General features: G+C 39.8%; 1 protein-coding gene across 1 annotated transcript; it reads left to right on the top strand.

Moving 5' to 3' along the window:
* Positions 1-1,139: 1,139 nt before the first annotated feature.
* On the top strand, positions 1,140-18,016 carry LOC137246586 (GATA zinc finger domain-containing protein 16). The gene is made up of 4 exons (XM_067777675.1): positions 1,140-1,769; positions 10,285-11,211; positions 16,384-16,530; positions 16,667-18,016. Exons 1-4 carry the CDS (start codon positions 1,293-1,295, stop codon positions 18,014-18,016), a joined length of 2,901 nt encoding a protein of 966 aa, XP_067633776.1. The 5' UTR covers positions 1,140-1,292.
* Positions 18,017-18,399: the final 383 nt, after the last annotated feature.

Genomic DNA, 18,399 nt, shown 5'->3' on the forward strand with positions numbered 1-18,399 from the left:
GTTGGCCGCGCTTTTGCTAACGTAAGTTGTTACGCTGACTACCTCTGTTGACTTTTTCCTAGCTCGGTTATACCTGCATATTGCGGCTGGCGTCATGGACTACGCTTAGTCGCGTTGATTATTTACCACGCCAAACTCCACTGCGTACCTCCGCTGACAGCAAAGATTGCGCCGACTTCCGTCAATTGTGTGCAGACTCACATTACACTCTGGCTGAACGTATGCGCTTGACTTTAAATGTCAAACGGGACGTGGTAACAATGACTCACCGACTCCCAAGTAAATCTTAGTCTACGTCTACTCCAAGCAATGATATCGTGTATTGCTTAAAACCAATTTACCAGCTATCACCACTTCTCTTAAGCCCAAGCGCTGCTATTGCTACGTAGCGATTTCTCGCTCTCTTGCTTCTGTTGTTTGATGTTGGTTTGCTTTGGTGACGATGGAACTGAGTTCATGTGGTGTTGCTTGTAGGTACGTAACGAACATTTGCACCTGGCTCGTGGGCGTTGTCTTTGTGTGGAACAATTTTACTGGTGATCACACTCTTGAGTCTGAAGTCAATTTTCCACAACAAACCCGAGGCGGAAAAAATGCGGTCAGTTTTTTGAAGACATTTTGGCATGGGAAATCGTTGGAATTGGCGTTAAAAGATATGTTGGACATCTCGAGTTTTAAGCTCAACTCATTTTGCTAATCTGATCTTCAGAGATATTAGAAATTGAAAGCTGCGCCCATGTTGTAGGAAAGCAAGAGGTTTTTAAAAAGGAGTTTCTGTCGTTTACCTCACTTCATGGCCTATATTTTCTTTTTGTTCTATTCCGTTTCTTTTTTTTTATTTTGTTTTACTGTTCCACTTTGTGGTCTTTCTATTTCAATTCAATGCTTCTCTTTTGTTCTGATTTGGTTTATGTACACTCTCTGAGCTTTTTCTCGCTCTCTCAATGCATCACATCAACTTAGCCACACAGTCTCAAACTTTAAATTTCATTACACCGTGGGCTATATTGGTGAAACATCAAAGAGATAAAACTACTCAACACACCTTTTCCAAAAATATGATTGCTGCCACCGTAAGCGTGTCACTAATTCTTCCACCTCTTTTTTCTTTACAGACCATCTTTAACTTGAATCTGAAATACAAAACACCTGACATACAAATTTATAGTAAAAAGCGTCAAATAAATTATCACCGCCAATTTCATCTTTCAAAACTCAAATATCTACGTCCTTATTCGCACATTTCGCTGCGCCCGCCTCTAACGGCTGCGCAGCGCAACGCCACTCAATAAATGATTGGCACAGATGAGATGTCATCCACTGGCATGGATATAAGTGAATCCTTTCGTGCAGAGGAGCTAACAAAAACGGATTTCTTCGACTTTGTTACATCGCCCGATATGGGCATTGGTATCGGTGTCGGTGCAGACGTAGACGATATCGGTATGGCTGCGGGTAGCTTGCATTCGGGCAGGGCAAATGTTGGCTCACATCAGCAGCATCAGCAACAACAGCATTCACATCACCAGCCAAATAATCACCAGCACCAACAAACACAGCAACAGCATCAGCAACAACAACAACGCCCACATAACAGTAGTTTAATGGGGAGCATGACACATGATGGTGGTGGTGGTGGAAACGGTAATAGCAACAGTGGTGGTGGTAGTGGACGAGTGGGCACTCCCGCCAATAGCAGCAGTTGTATCGATAGTTCCGATTGTAATAGCAATGGAAATAATGGCGATCCTACGTTGCAGAGCTACGAGGTCAGTAGTAAAGAAGATATATCTTTGTTATGTATAAACAGCTTACTCTCTTACTAAACAAGCTCCGTAGTTAACAATCAGATCGAGAGCTAAGTAACTCCCGATAGGCCCAAAATTAACTCAACTTGTATACGAACAGAGCAAAAACTAAATTTTAAAAATAAGTCCGTTAACAGTATAAGCTAAGCACGAATTCAGACATAGAAGCAAATCCCTTTCAGACTGTCAACAAATCGGCCAAAAGATATTGGATGTTGACACTACTATAAGTGAGTTATTCTGGCTGGAGGTTTGCGCCGTTCACTTTATTAACGGCAACGGATTCAAGATTCAAGCGGAAAGCTCGTTCTCCTTGACGGACATCATTCAGAATGGAGAGGAGAGCAAAAATATTCTCTATGTACTCTTTTTATTCGTCCCACTTTCCCACAGAGTGATGAAAAATTAATACGAGTGCGCCTCCATTTCCTCTCACACGACTTTTTTATGGACATAGTAGCCAGAGCAGGTCTACAAAGCAGATTTTGCAGTGAGCTTAGTCGCACTATGCAGATGTTGTGCCGCTTCATAAAGTCCACTATCTCCGTGATCTTCGCAGTTAACCGATGACAGTTAAGCTGCGGTATTGTATCGGAGAAAACTTCGTAACTCAGATAAGTAGTATAAGGCCAGGTCGCATATGCTTTTGTGGCCCTGGGATAGGTTATCCTTGGGAGAGTTTCGTGGTGTTGTTGGCTGCGCGATTTGGCAGCACAGTGTAACAAAAGCATCCTGCATAAACTGCATTGAGCAAATTTCATATACGTATCTATACTGTAATTATTAATGGTGCGCAGGGTGCACTGGTAAATTGTGCAGACGGAGGCAAAGGCTGGTACTCGGCATTGCTTTCCTCTATTCCAAAGAGATAAAGACAAAAATTGCCTACAGCGTTTACCGGCGGCGAATATATCTCAAATAAGGACGTTCTCTGCATATGCTTTACTGCAGGTCCAGGATACTTTCATTTCCCACCAAAGCCAGCATGATTCTGATGTCAAGGCGGGAGTATTTATCCACGTTGGCCGCATTATCGGTTAGTGCATTGGTTCAAATAAATGTAGTATTGAAAACTTCGCTCTGTAAAACTTACCCAAGATGCTCGTTCATAGCCATGATCGACATTATTTGGCAACGAAATCTCCTTCCCGGCACATAACTAATATCCTCGAAGCTCACTTCTTCCGCGAGTTTTCCATAAGATGATAACATAAGGCACTTCTTGTGTAAGGCCGCCAGCCACCTGGACATCGATGAATCCATTTGAAAGGGTCCAGATATTCTAAGCACATAGCCTCAATCTCCTCGAAACTTTCACTGTGTTCGTCATCAGGAAAAAGTTAGGAAGCTCATATTCTTTTGCATTGGAAGTAGTTTTACGTGACGACCTTTCCAGTTAAATTATGCAACAAGCCCTTAAGTGGATTATGTCGACATGAACTTCGCTTCTCACATTTTTTTGTTAGTTAAGGCGTAATGTAAATGCAAGTGTAGGCATGATATGTCGAAGGGGTAGGAGAAAGAGAAAAAAATAAGCGAAAATGAAAGGAAAGGAGGAACCAAAACCAAAACTGGAACCGTATCCGAAACCGAGCGGCGTATTATCGAAGTGACAATGGTTTGTTTTCGATAGGAACAGTTTCGACGAGTTAGCATTACTTAAGGGTAACATTCCGTATATGCGATTTTTTAAACGCATTATGTTGTTGTCGCAGTAAGGTCCCACATTTTCCCTCATGCTGTGCTTTCTACGAAGTTGCAGACTCATTTCCACTCATCTGAGCCTCCCCACATGTCTGCTTTGATACCGATAGCTATTGGGCCTATTTTTTATTCGGGTAATTGTCGTTTCTTTGGCCTTCGAGTTTGTACAAGTATTTTACAGAAATACCTTTGTCCAGTGAGTATTTGGGTAACTTAATAGTTTAGGTCACCAAAGCTTCTGACGTTCCATGTTTTCAGGTCAGTGTTTGGTTTCACTGACCACGTTCGCGTCGATCTTACGACAGTCTAAACATCTCTCTTCTGCTTTCATACTCCCTTGATTTTTCATTCCCACAACCTTTATCTTTCCAGCGTTAGTAGGTCGATGGGAATGGGGACTATGTTGTTCGCACGTACCAAACAATATGTATTCAATTCCAATAAATATATACACGAAGTAGTCCAAAAGTCATCTTGAAAAAGGCAATCAGATCTTTCCCCACTTGCGTGGATATTGGCATATGGTCAATCAAAATTTGAGAGTGTCTGCTTTGCCAGAGCGACGCATTCGCAGAGAATGTAAATCGGCATTTGATCCTCCAACTCACAAAAGTGACAAATCTGTGTGTCGGATAAATTTAACTTGCTTGGGCGATATCGCAGACTACCGTATTCCGCAAAGCACGAAGTGAGATGTCCACCCGCTCAGATTAATGAATTCGGCTGATACTCTCATTGATGCCAGAAGTGTTGTCTAAATTACTTTGTTTCCCAGTTACTTATGGTTTCCTTAGTATGTGGTTTTGTGGGTCCAGAGAACGGCTCTGAACCACAGAATGCTGCTGTAGTACCCTGTTGGGTTAGTTAGGCTGCATCTTCATTATCTTCAAAACAAAACCTTTTTTTTTTTTGGCTCCCAGATCATTAAGAATTGGTTTGCATTCATCCTTTAGCTTAGAAGTTATTGTGTAAAACTACAAAGCACGCAACATTGCCTGGCCGTCTGACATACATAATACATAGGAAACTGATCGAGGAAGAGCCTCCGTAGGCATTCTCTACCGCAAAATTATATTGCATGGATTTCTGCCTGAAAAGTAGGATTGCATCTCATTGGCATCAGTTTCAGTTCGGCTCAAATATGCTAGCTCTCGTTTTATGTCCTAAATTTGTATCTATACGTGAACTAAACCTCTGAATAAGGGTCAGTATATGGATTCCCTATTTCCCAAAAGACTCTGTCGACAGTGTGAGATTTTGAGATTCTGATTATAGGATTTCCTATGAGTTTTCTTATAACTTTCGTATGCCTTTCTATGCTTCCGCTCTTTAGCTCAGAAATATTTGTAAACCTTAATTAAGCAAGTGCTGCCTCTTTCTTCATTGGAATAAGAAAGGGCACTAAATGCATAAGCGAGCGTCCCCTTTCTAACCGCTTCCTTTGTACCACTACAGCCAACATGAAACCGTTTGCCTAATTTTGCTATTGCTGTTATTTGTTTGGTCGTCGGCCAACGAACTAACTAGAGCTAAGGTGATTATTGGCTTCACAACAGCTAGCCCCTATGTTTTGTCATATAGTCGAGAGCAGGCGAAGAGAGCTCTTGCTGCTTTCTTTAAGGTAGCATCCAGATGATCATTCCACGTAAGGGTTCTATCCAGTATAATCCCTGGGTATTTTGCGTTGGTGGCACCTATGGCTGGTTCTGGCATACATAGTTTTCTTCTCCTGGTAAAAGGCACTAGGACAGTTTTGTTAGAACTGATTGTATTTACACAGTTACTTGCATTAATATTTTATTATACACACAACTTTTTGAAAATAAGTTGTAATGAGTAAAAAAACAACAAAGTGAAAAGAAACAAAGAAAAGTTCAAATGACTAACAAGTATGTAAATTCAACAGAAAAACAAACCAAAAGATAAACCAAATCAATGAAATGAAACGACTTTCAAACTTTTTCTTTGCCAATAGCAATTTAATATTCCAAATGCGCACACATACACACACAAAGAAATACTCGCAACAATTGCTGCTTGCAAATGTTCGCACTTTCTATGACCAAAGCACAAATTCAAATGCCACACAACAACAATGTAAACTGTTATATAGATTTGCAACAACTTCTGCCAAGCTACTGTACTCATAACATACAATTGGATAACTTGAGCTGCTTATGGCTAGAGAGCTACCTACCAGGCTCGTTTGGCCAACTCAGCTTAATGCATTTGTCCATTAGACTGCTCGTCCATATGTCCGTATCTGTGTGTGTGACTGCCTTGTCTGTTCATTGTGAAAGCAGCCACCAACAAAATGTGGCAAATTCAATACGCAGTAGCTAGCCAGCTGCCACATGGCTCGTGCCCCAACTCTTTACTAACGGACAGCTAATGTAGTAAGTATAGACAGCGGTGTTTGGTTGCAAGTTCAACAGCAATGAATATTACTGATGTGGCACAATGTTGTTGCATGAATAGCACGTGCCATATTAAATTTTTGGCTATGCCCTGTAAGAAAAATTACCGTTTTATAAATGTATGTGTGTGTGTGTATGTTGCTTGTCACACATATGTGTAAGACACCTTGTAAAAAATCAAGCGACTAATCTATAAAGAGAGTGGTCTGCGGTTGATCTCTTTTGTCTACAGTGGCGTTTAATTGATCCCCTCTAGTCCCTTTGGTTACAGTTGGAATGAGTCAGTCTGACATTTTTTCCAGCGAATTTTAAGAAACAATACAAAAACCGACTTGTCTGACAAGCAATACAAAGGCGATCTACCTGGCAGTACGTGTCGAATAGTATCCGTAAGTGTATAAGCCTAGGTTGGCCTGCCGTTCCATGAGGACCTAACTAAAACTAAAAAACCTGTACAAAAACCAGAATACGTGACATAAAATAATATCATCCTCTTGACAAATACTTTAAGATCCTAGACTTATGCCACTTGCTGCTTCTGGATTTGATAGCTCCATCACTTCTTATAGCTGGAGTGTGAACCTGGAAACCACAGTTCGTACATATTATATCAATATTTAACAGCCTGTGACGCCGAAAGACAGTGTTTAGCCAAAATAGGTTGTTAGACCTACGCATGATCTTCCACACTTTATAGCTCCGCGCTAGGGTCCACGTCTCTCCCGATTGGTCGGTGATGTGCAAATCTCACCTTCTTTTAAACTTGAACAATGTGATTGGAACGTTTACGGAGCAAGCTTCGAAGGATGCGCCTTTTTATCTAGCAGCTTGTAGAAGCTGAATATTTCCAGATCAGCACAGTATATCGAAGACTCTACCTCTTCCATAACTTTGGAACACGTGTTTCGCCTCGTGCCCCATTTACATACCCTTGCGCAAATTGTACAATTCTACTGAGGCTCTGAGAGTCTTTTCTTCTTGTTTCTGATGACGCTAAACTACAATGGGCGAATGGTCTACGCTCAAGCTGTACCGAGGCACTAAGTCTCATTGCAATTGTATTATATATGTTCTTCTCCCCCAGGTCTTCAGGTGGAATCCGCAGAATGGCATACAACGCAGCCGTCGGGGTTGTTCAAAGGGCTCTCGTAATGCAAAGCATTGGTAGCCCAAATACCACTCCCAATTTTTTGAAGTCAGTTCTTTTTAGTGTGGTTGTCCATGGTATAGGATAGGTTTTACAATTGCTGCTAATATCCACTGATAGATTGGAGGCGATAGACCATGCGTGCACCCCAGTATTCTTTGACATGCATAAAGTGCCGTCGAGGCCTTTCTCACTCTCTCCTCCAGTTTGAACTTCCATCAAAACTTACTGTCTATAATGGTTCCCAGATACTTTATGCAAAGTATCTCTTGTAAAGTCGCCCTTCCTGGTCCAATTTGGGATCTTGCACCTCCAAGTAAACAATACCGTATCCGTTTTCCCCGCGGTGGTAGTCAAACCAATATTAGATACGAAGGTATGTGTATCCCTGGTAAGAGTATAAGGGAGAGTAGCAAAATAATCTGTTTCACAGTATCCGTAGGGGTACAAAGAAGACCCGTTCGCCTCTGTCCGTTTAGGTATAAAGAGGTACAATTGTTTTCTCCTAAGGACATGTTCAAACAAAAGGGATCTCTGTGTGACATATTAAGGAACTGACTTCAGTCGCACATTCCTTTGCCACTCATCCCTAGACCAAACGAACAGTTTGCAGGGTATGTATGCCTGATGCGTGGTTAGTTTCTTAGTTGGAGTAGTCGTTGTTGTTGTTTGTGCATTTATGGCACTTCACCTAATTCGGTTATTCGTTCACCTCCTAACACTTGGAGTACTTTTTTTTGCTGGTTTTCGAAGTTTGGTTTTATTTTTTGCTGTTCCGATGCTTTCATACTCACACACATACACACCACTTTTGAAAAAAGAGAAAAAATATTAAAATGTTTGCAACAAAAGTAATAATGCACTACTACTAATAGTTGTTGTTGTATGTATTTTGCCAATATTAATATGTTTGCTACAGGATGTTTTGTAGATGCAACACAAACAACAACAACAACTAGCAGACAGCAGACAACTGGCAGTAGCCGCATTTCAAGTTGTAGTCAATTTATTGATAGCTTTGTCTGTCTTTGTTGACCGCTGAATTGATCAAGTCGCGTCGTAGCTACTAACAGCCGGAATTGTTGTTCTTACTTTTTTTGTGCCAATTATTGTTTTCTTTTAGTTTTACAGCTACTGTGTCAGCAGTGATATTTGGCTGCGGTCAAGATTGTTGCATTTGCTTTTGCATTTATAGTTTGAGGTACTTATTGTTGTTGTTGTTGCTTCTGGTATAAGTTTAGCTCTTTTTTTTCGTCCACGTGATTTACAATTTGGTTTTTTTAATTGTGTTCTTCTGGTATTTAGAGTAGACAACTGACATGATAGCAACACTAATTTATTGTTGTTGCAACAAAATTATTCTATGTTCAGTTAAAAAAACTAAAATAAATGTAAGGCGCGATAACCTCCGAAGAGATTTTAGGCCGAGCTTCTCTTCCAATTTGCGTCGTGCTCCTCTTGATATTCCCTACAAATTGGCCGGACGGACCTACATGTTTTATGCCGACTCCGAACGGCATCTGCAAGGCAGCCAAGTTTTCACTGAGAGCTTTTCATTGCAGAAATACACTCGGAGTGCTTGCCAAACACTGCCGAGTGGCGACCCCGCTTAGAAAAATTTTCTGCTAATTTAAAAAACATATTTCTAAAATTTTGATGTTGATTTACCCGGGGCGTGAACCCAGGGAATTCGTTGTGGTAGGCGGAGCACGCCACCATCACACCGCGGTGACCGCATGTTCAGTTATCAACTCAATAAATGGAGATTGGAGTGAAGAAAATTTTGTTTCCCAAAATCAAATGCAGTTTTGAATGCTCCTTGTTGTGAGGACTCAATGCTCACCCCTGTAGGTTAGGGGTCTTAAAATATATACACGGCAGGTATGCCTATCGTAAGGGGCGGCTGTAACACCCAAATGATCACGGGGTTTTGCAGCGCAACTCCTTCAAGGAGACGCAAGCGCAATATGTAACTTCTTCAACCCAGTGACCAACCTCATCTACTCGTGGTGAATCCTGTTTTTAAGCAGCAGTGGCACTGTCAACCCCGTGTTGCTCATGGAGCTAAGGGGCGAGAGTTCCATGTGATCATATTAAGTCGTGTTCGAAATGGGTGGGCTTGTACTTTAATGGTGTTTGTTACCGGAACATACCGGGCCTCTATAAGGCAAAGGAAAATCAACATCGATAACACTCCACCCAAAACCTTCGGGGAATGGCTTTATCGCTACAACAACAACAAAATGCAATGCTAATAAGCCTAACGCATAAAACGCGAGCATTTCGCTTTATAAATCTTCTCCTTTAACTGGTTTCACAAGTAGCGAGTCTAGCTGGTTTTACAGGCAATATGAGTGTCCCTTTTTAACTGGTTTCACAGGCGATATGTGTCTCCTTCTTTAACTGGTTTTACAGGCGATATGTGTCTCCTTCTTTAACTGGTTTCACAGGTGATATGAGTCTCCCTCCTTAATTGGTTTTACAGGCGATATGAGTCTCCTTCTTTAACTGGTTTCACAGGCAATATGAGCCTCCTTCTTTAAATGGTTTCACAGGCAATGTGAGTCTCTTTTTTAACTGGTTTCACGGTCAATATGAGTCTCCTTCTTCAACTGGTTTCACATACAATATGAGTCTCCTTCTTTAACTGGTTTCACAGGCCTTAGTTTAAAATTTTCTATTCTACGGGGGTGACGAAGGTAGTTAGAGACAGGTTGAATACAAACATCAAAAAACTAATTTAATTTGTTGCGTCCATCCCTTTCTTCTCAACTGCTTACTCCGGTTCTTAGTCGCATCACTAGACATTACAGCATTTTTCTAAAAGGTTTGGTTGCAGACCAGACAGATTGATTGTTTATATTGTTCAACGTTAGAACGTTACCCTGAAGAGTTTTAATTGTGATGCGTAGGGAGATATGTGAACTTTGAAAATGAGTTAAAATTCATACCAGCACTTTGAAATTCCACTATTGCTTCTTCCGTAGCTTGTACTGCTTTACCTCTCGAAGATAATAATCACAAAAATACGTATGGAGGTAGTCAAGGGTAGATAATGAATACTCAATTGTTTATAAAGGATAAAGTTGTAGCTCTTCCATATTCTGTACAAGTTGACCATATACCCCTTCCAGCCCTTTCTTATGTATATTAAGATAGTCCTTTTTAGTATATAATACAATTTCACACTTCTTTTCCCACTTTCTAGTTCTGGCACACAGACAAAGATACTGGCAGTCGTCTTGATACTACAATTTTCGAAGATCTTGATCGCTATTGTTGGCAACAGCAAGCCGTAACTGTCGCAGCTGCATCACCTGTGGCAACAACAACAGCCTCGCCGCACCAACATTGTACGACACCCGTCAATAGCGCACAGCAACATTCCTCGCATCTACACAGTCCAACTTCGCCTAATCGAACGCAGCAACAACAGTATTTACACCATCAGCCACATCAACAACACCTACAAACACAACAACAGCAGTCAGCCACCCTACAACAACAACAGCGACAAATGTCGCTCAACACAAACAACAACAACAGTTCCTGTGCACAAAATGCCAATCAAAATACTAACAACAACAACAACAACAACACATCAACTAATAATAATCCGCTTAGACATAATCACAACAGCAGTAGCAACAACAACAACAATAACAGCAATAATAGCAATGGTAGCAACAACAATGTTACAGTCGATAATAATGATGGACAAATTTACACAATAACAGTATTAAATGGCAATGAGCCATGGCTAAAACGTGAACCAGAAAATCCAGCTGGTCAAATGTCAAGTACGTTGGATTTGGATAGTTTGCTTGGTACATTTCCGGGTTATATTAAATCAGAGTATCCTTATGATGAGAGCACAAGTTGTTATGGAGCAGCGGACGTGAGTGTTAGAGATGGCAGCAATAATGGTGATATGGTGAATGGTATGGATATGGGTAGTGGTAGTGGAAGCGGTGTTAATAGTCAACGCTTACCTTCACTGGTGACGGCTATTTCGATAGCAAGTGGTGGCGTGGGTGGTTTAATTGGTGGCATGGCGAATACTGCACACACGCATTTGGCACAATTTCAGAATAATAATAACGACTGGCATATGGCGGATCATAATGCAGAGCAGGTGAGTAATAATGAATTTATTAAAAAAAAATTTGCCTTACCCAAAGTCATATACGTACAAAAAAAAACACAAACAATCTAGAATTAGTCGAATTTATGCTCCAATATGATGCGTAAAATAATCCTAAAACGGCGCCGAAAATATTAACGAAAATACCGGGAAATGATCTTGAAATGTTTTCGCATTGACGCAAGATTATGTCAAAAACAATGAAAAAAGGTGCCAGAGATAGGCCGAAATATATTGAATATTCCCAAGATGGTCCCCAAATAGGTCCGATGTGATGCCTAAAAGAAAAATAAAATATTAGATTCCGAAAGGACTCTGAAAACAATCGCTAAATAATCGTAGAGTATTTCGTAGAACAAACTCATAAGTTTAACATCAAGATTTCTAGAAAGCGCTAGCTCTAGCCGTACTATCAACAACTGACAAGAGCTGGACGATAAACTATAGCGCGCTTTCACAATATTTTACAATATATCTACACCGGTAATTAAGACAAGATCCCCGCCTTATTAGCCGATGAACTCAGAGTTCTAAACTCAAAAGTTCGTAAGCTATAGAAGGAATATTTTGTAACGCAAATCTGGCAACCATACATTGAGGCGCTCAAGAAATAAAATAAAGCAATAAGGAAGGCAAAGGCCGAGACTTGGCATTTCTTCTGCTCGTCGATTAACAACAGCTGAGCGTCATCGATACCCAGCAACATTCTGTATAAAAACGTCACAACAACCACTCTGTTGGAGGAGAGGATGAGGTGTAGACGGAATCTGTTTAGGTATCCTTAAACAACCTCTTGAACACTATTTTTCCTGACAGCGATAGTTCCTCATCTAACCGAGCTGTACGGAGCTAGCTTTGGAAAAACTTATGGGCTCGATGAACAGTTTCTCCCCCTAAATATTCCTGTGCCCGTACGGTATCACTGCGTTTATACTCCAGAAACATGGAAAGCCTTTAATTATCCGGCTAGGAAGGCTATATAGAACGAGTATCATATGGGACTTTATTTCTCAAAGCAAAGGACTAACGTATTTTTTTTACCTAAAGCACGTAGAAAATCAAATAAATATGCTAAAGACTACTAACCTATAAGTCCTACCTCTTTTATGCTTTAGGTTGTAAAAAAACTCTTGGCATCTAAATAGGGTCGGTCATATGAATCGAAATTTTCTATCAGGAAGTTGCATGTTGCTCCGTTAGAGATATCATCAGGTTCAAAGACCAGACCAAATGGTGTGAACATAGTATCGACTATCCCTACAATAAGCAGCCGCAATTGATTCCAAGAGAAAGTGTATCAAAATGGCGTCCCGATTCCTACTTGTATACTGACCTACTTATCCTCTTTACTATTCCTAACACAATTCTAGAATCATTACGAAAAGAACGCGATCTTATCCAAAATCAATTTATTTCAATAAATAGGCCAGAAAATATTCCGAAAACACATAATATCGAGCACCATCTCTAAATAATCAAGATATGGGCCCGATCACAGTGCTGAATCAGTCCCGAAACAGTTCCAAATTGATCCTGAAGTCAGTCCCTAAGCAATCTCTGCATAGTTGCGATATGATAACAAAAACAATACCGAAATTTTTCGGTGATAGCGAAATTATTCTGCCACTAGTACAATACAGTTTTGAACTCATCCGCAAATATTAATGAAATTATCCTGTAAACAAACCAAACAGCTGTAATGGAATCTATCAAACAATGCTGATATGATTTACTAACAATTCCGAAATAGTCCCGAAATGATCACGAAGTCCCGAAATAGTACCGAAATAATCACCCATTTCATGAAAACTTGCGCTTAATATGCTGACTTTTAGGGCGTTCTCTTTGCGCACGCTTTTACGGCATTACAACAAATCAAATAATAAAATAAATGTTTGTCATTTGTTTAACGGAAATTATTTAACTGCCATGCTTCAAGTGCCCTATTCATATTAAGTGAATACAATGTTTACTTCGTTAAGGATCTGCGTTTACATGCAACGCCCCCTTGCGTGCAATAGTTTCACACGAGATACGGCTGTAAAATCAAGTGTGAACAAATGCATAATATTTAATTTATTGCCTACAATAGAGTAAGTACTGATGTGTAGGGCTATTTGAAGACCAGTAAATGTGTATGTACATTGTGTTGAAGCTTTCAGTAATTAACCCTTTGACAGTGGCCTGTACAAAAGTACACAAGCTTGAAATGTCATTTTATCTATTGCAGCAGCTGACGACTTTAAGGACTTTGAAGTAGAACAAGAAAACTGATACTCTAAGGCTGCTAAAAAACAACCAAACTGCAAAAGAACTATCTCCCGGACAAATCATTGTGTTAGAAATAAATAAAATGGCTCTCAACCTTGAAACAAGTTCAGATTAAGGCCCTTAATCATTTCGAAAAATAAATAAAAAGGCCCTACCAATCGTATGCGAAATCAACAAAGGATATTTTTGGCCTGTGAAAATAGTTTATATAACTCACAAACTCGTCATGGTTGGGCGAGGCTTCCCCAAGCGCTTAGTCCTTCCAAAATTTATAGAAACGATTCACGATCATTTACTTTGGGTTTGAAATATTTGGTTTTCAATTCATGGTTATTCCTAAATATGAAACCTTATATTTCAACCAAGTATTAATTATTTGGCATCCCATATCTTAAAATCCCAATAAAAGAGTATTTTCTTACCATTATACGATACACGTAATTGTTCAGGGATGTGATCGTTTTTCTAGTCTGTTCTCCGGTGAGGGGATTGACTTCTGGTAAATTTATCGCATATCTATACCCTACACAAATATGAAGGGTATTTTAAGTGTTATAAGGCCGGTGAGTTTCAAATATCTACGCAAACTGTCATCGCGACGATGAATGAAAGGCGAGACCTGTTAACTTGCTGCCTGGATATGAGAACTGATAAAGCAGTATGACTAGAAGTACTATAATATCCATGAACACATTAGGTTTGGTTAGGTTGAACTACACTCACATTGAAATCCATTAAATTTTGGGAAGCACTTTATTAGTCACTTTAGAGGACTACACATACGTATTGAATTACCCCAAAATATCCTACAATGGTCTTATTTATGAACCGTTAAAAGGTAGCCCAGTGCCACAACAACGAATAGAGGACTGCGCTTGGGGATTAGCAATAAAATAAATCTGCAAACATTTTAACACATTTGACTGAAGAAGAGACAGACCACCCCTTACCGCATATGGTACACTTGCCCTTGCCAAATAAAAGTCAGCATAAAAACTCGCTCATTCACTTAATTACTCATAGAAGTTGTCATCTAAAATACATTATTATAAGCACGTCTCTGGAAATACTAGATCGGTTTTTTCCACGTTGGCGGCTCCAGATGCCCAGGCATGCACATCGGAAAGTGCCTGATCCGTCAGAGAGCTGATTGTTGTTACCATCTGCCGCTTACGATGACTGAAAGCAGCACTAGATAACGAATGTTTATAAGTTAACTAGAGTTCGATCGGGGGTTGATATTAAACCACAACACGACTTTACCAGAAATTAATAATTTCGGGCTTTTTGAAAAAAGCTTTTTCGATTTCGTATCGTAACAACCGTTACCGGCAAGTTATTGTTTTAATGTCGGCTTATTATCTGAAGCGAATAATCATCGTCGAACTATCAATTTACTGTCGGCTTGTTATCGCCGAGTCATTCGATTTTTATTAATTTCTTATCAGCTTCTTATCGACGAGTTACAGGTGTATCATTGAATTTATATGGAAGCTAAATCGATAGCACTTTTATAAGGAACCGAACAATTTTAGCTAAGAAATCAATAAAACACCGGTTACAAATTTCTGACACTCCATTAAGAAATCAATAACCTATTTTTTATACCAATTTTTCGATAACATATCGATAACAAATTGAGAATATTTAAAGAAAAATTAGATTAGATCACTTTTCCATCCAACAATTATTACAAATAAATAACTTTCCGATAATAAATCGATAAATTTTCGCAAACAAATCGATAACTTTTCCATAAAAAACGACCAATTTTCTATAAAAATCGATAGTCTAAATAATAAACCTATAAAAATCGACAACTTATCTATAAGAGGATGAATAATATTTCGATAAAAAATCGATAACACGCTGATAACAAATTGGTAAATTTCCGATAGCAAATCGACGACTTTCCGATTACCAATGGATATTATATTCGTTAACTAAACGATAAATTTTGGATAGGCAATCGATAACTTCTGGATAATAGATCGATAAGCTTTCGATAACATATAAAAAAACGATAGCAAGATGTATCGCTTTTCGAGAGTAAATGTGGAATGGAAAAACTATTTCTCCTCTCGTAGAGAAATATATACGTAATATTCTCTTATTATTCTAAAATATGATAGTTCTCAAGTTGATATCCAAGGTCATTCTAAAATTATTTCAAATTGCTAACTTTTCGACAAAACATCGATTGCTATTCGGTAACCAATTTTTTGATAAAATATCGAAAATTTGCCGATAAACAATTGATAACTATTTATAATAATCGCTGATAACACACCTATAACTCGACGATAAGAAATGTGTGTGTCAGTCTCAAAACAAAACAGAACTAGGACTAGGCATTTACAGTTTCCATTTGTGCCTTTTATAAAAGGAATAGTTGAAAAACACTTTGATATAACAGGTATCGATATCCGCTCATAACCAAGCAAAACTTTTGAGATTCAGTAGGTTGATAAGCACAATACAGAGCTTTACATCTTCCCAGTTCACGCAAACCAATTCTTAACCTTACAAGCAATAATCACTAAGTCATGTCCTTTTACATAAGACTTAGGCGAATATTGCCTATAACCACAGATAGTTTAAAGCAGGCGAGGCTCCGCCGACCCCAAGTTCCGCATAGAACTTTAAGGTAGGGGGCGGTATGGCACAGAAGGTTCAATGTAGTCATATTAAATCGTTCTACACATGGGGCTAGTTCCATAATGGTGCTTATTACCAGAACGTACCGGATCTATAATCTATCGATAATACTGCCCAAAACGTTCAGGATCTTTATCGCTACAACAATAACAAGCAGAACTCTCCATGATTGAACACTCACTATATCAACCTGACAAACCGAACACTAAGATTTTTCTTCACTTTGTTTCACAGAACTCCGCTGAGTCATTACTGCGCAGTGCACTCCAAGGAAAAGGTTACTCGAAGGGCATGCACATGCAAAATGGTATGTCATTAATGTCCACATCGCCAACGGTCAAAGAAGAAGAAATGAGACGTTTACTCTTTCCACCAGATACGGTAAGTTTGGAAACAAAAGTTTTTAGAGAATTATAAGAATAAATTTAATAAAGAACTAATTTCATAATCATGAACCTGCTTTGCCAGTCCTCACTAAACTTCTTACCCCTTCGATTTCACGCTCTCTCTCACACAGGACACTCTTTCCTTTGGCGACACTGCACTCAGTACAGCAGAAATGTTCGACGATGGCACACATCCTGCACATTTAGTTGGTGGTCAACATCCCAATGCCAGCCTAGGCGTAGCTGGTGGAGCCAGCAGCAATCTTATGGTTGACGATATGTTCCTTTCGCTGGAGAGTGCCTTCAGCGATGATTTTGAAAAAATCAAACGCATTGCCAATGAAGTGCAACAATTTTGTTCGCCCACATCAAGTGCCGATTATGTTGCCACTGATATGCTGATGCAAATGTCACCAGCTAATGCAGGAGGTGCAAATATACAACATCTTCAACAACAGCAACAACAATTACATTCACCAGCTACAACGCCAACTGGCATGACACAGCAACAACAATTATCGCCTTTACCACAACCAGCAGTACCGGCACTTCACATGCAAAACCAACGTGCGATTGGGCAGCAGCAAACGCTTCAACGCACTCCGCTGCACTCACAACAACAACAACAAGCCGCTAACTGCAAATCAACTACAGCAACAAGCAATGTTAACAGCAATAAAGGTACGAAAAAATATAAACGTACAACCGCAAACACACAACATCATAACAACAATAACAATCCAAATGTCATCAATCACAATACTAGTAGCAGCAACACTAACACCGGCGCTAATACTAATAGTGCGCCGAATAGCACAAATGGTCCCACAAGCGGTGGCAGCAGTTCCAGTAATAGCAGCAGCAGTCCTACACATTGTAATGGCCAACGTAAAGAACGTTCACTACACTATTGTTCCATCTGTTCGAAAGGCTTTAAGGATAAATATTCGGTAAATGTGCATATACGTACACATACCGGTGAGAAACCTTTCGCTTGCTCACTCTGTGGCAAAAGCTTTCGTCAAAAAGCGCATCTAGCCAAACACTATCAAACTCATATGGCCCAAAAGCATAATGGAGGTCTCGCGAAAAGCAGTGGTAGCGGCGGAGGAGGTGGTGGCGGTAGTGGTTCCAATAAACATCAACGTTCTGCCGCTGCAACAGCAGCAGCAGCAGTAGCAGCTGCAGCGGCAGCAGCTGCAGCTCAATCTGTGAATAATATGGGTGGGCTTGGTGGCGGCGGCGTCGGCAACAGCATATCGATTGTACCCAACAGCTGCGCCGGCAGCGTGGCAGCAGCGGCCATTCATCAACGTCAGCTAAGTGTAGCCACATCGCTAGGATCGGCAGCGGGCGCACGTGCTGTAGCAGGTGGTGTAGTGACATCTGTGCCTGTTGGTATGCCACTAAGTGCCCCCTCACTTTCAGCTGTGAATGCTAATGTTTTGCCGCCTGCAACAGGTTTACTAGCAAATAGGTAATAGTTTAGGTATTATTTCATAGAAAACAGTTACTTAACAAATTATGTGGTATAATTTCTATGTTCTACTTGAAAAACCTTTTTTCTAATATTAAGTAAGCTACATTCTTATATAAAAAATTATTATCTCTTGTTCCTAATGCTCAGTAATAAATACACCTATTAACAAGAGAGCATGTTTCTACATACTAGTTTATACATATGTATGTATGTTTGTATGTGTGTATTTATATTTTACTGTTAAGAGAATGTTTTTATCTTTTTAATACTATTTTCATTCCAAGTGCCGTTTTTACCAGCTCTAGTTAAATTTGAAATAAACTATAAGATGGCATTCCTTCAGCTTCATATGACATTTTCTTTTTCCCCACACAGGGTGAAGCA

Source organism: Eurosta solidaginis, chromosome 1 (genome assembly GCF_040869045.1).
Source record: "Eurosta solidaginis isolate ZX-2024a chromosome 1, ASM4086904v1, whole genome shotgun sequence".
Classification (NCBI taxonomy): Eukaryota; Metazoa; Arthropoda; class Insecta; order Diptera; family Tephritidae; genus Eurosta; species Eurosta solidaginis.

Bases quoted from the DNA above. Each gene is read 5' to 3' on its own strand.
- LOC137246586 (XM_067777675.1), top strand. From the start codon at position 1,293: ATGATTGGCACAGATGAGATGTCATCCACTGGCATGGATATAAGTGAA. The intron at 1,770-10,284 runs GTCAGTAGTAAA...CCCACTTTCTAG, and splicing joins CTACGTTGCAGAGCTACGAG to TTCTGGCACACAGACAAAGA. The intron at 11,212-16,383 runs GTGAGTAATAAT...TTTGTTTCACAG, and splicing joins CGGATCATAATGCAGAGCAG to AACTCCGCTGAGTCATTACT.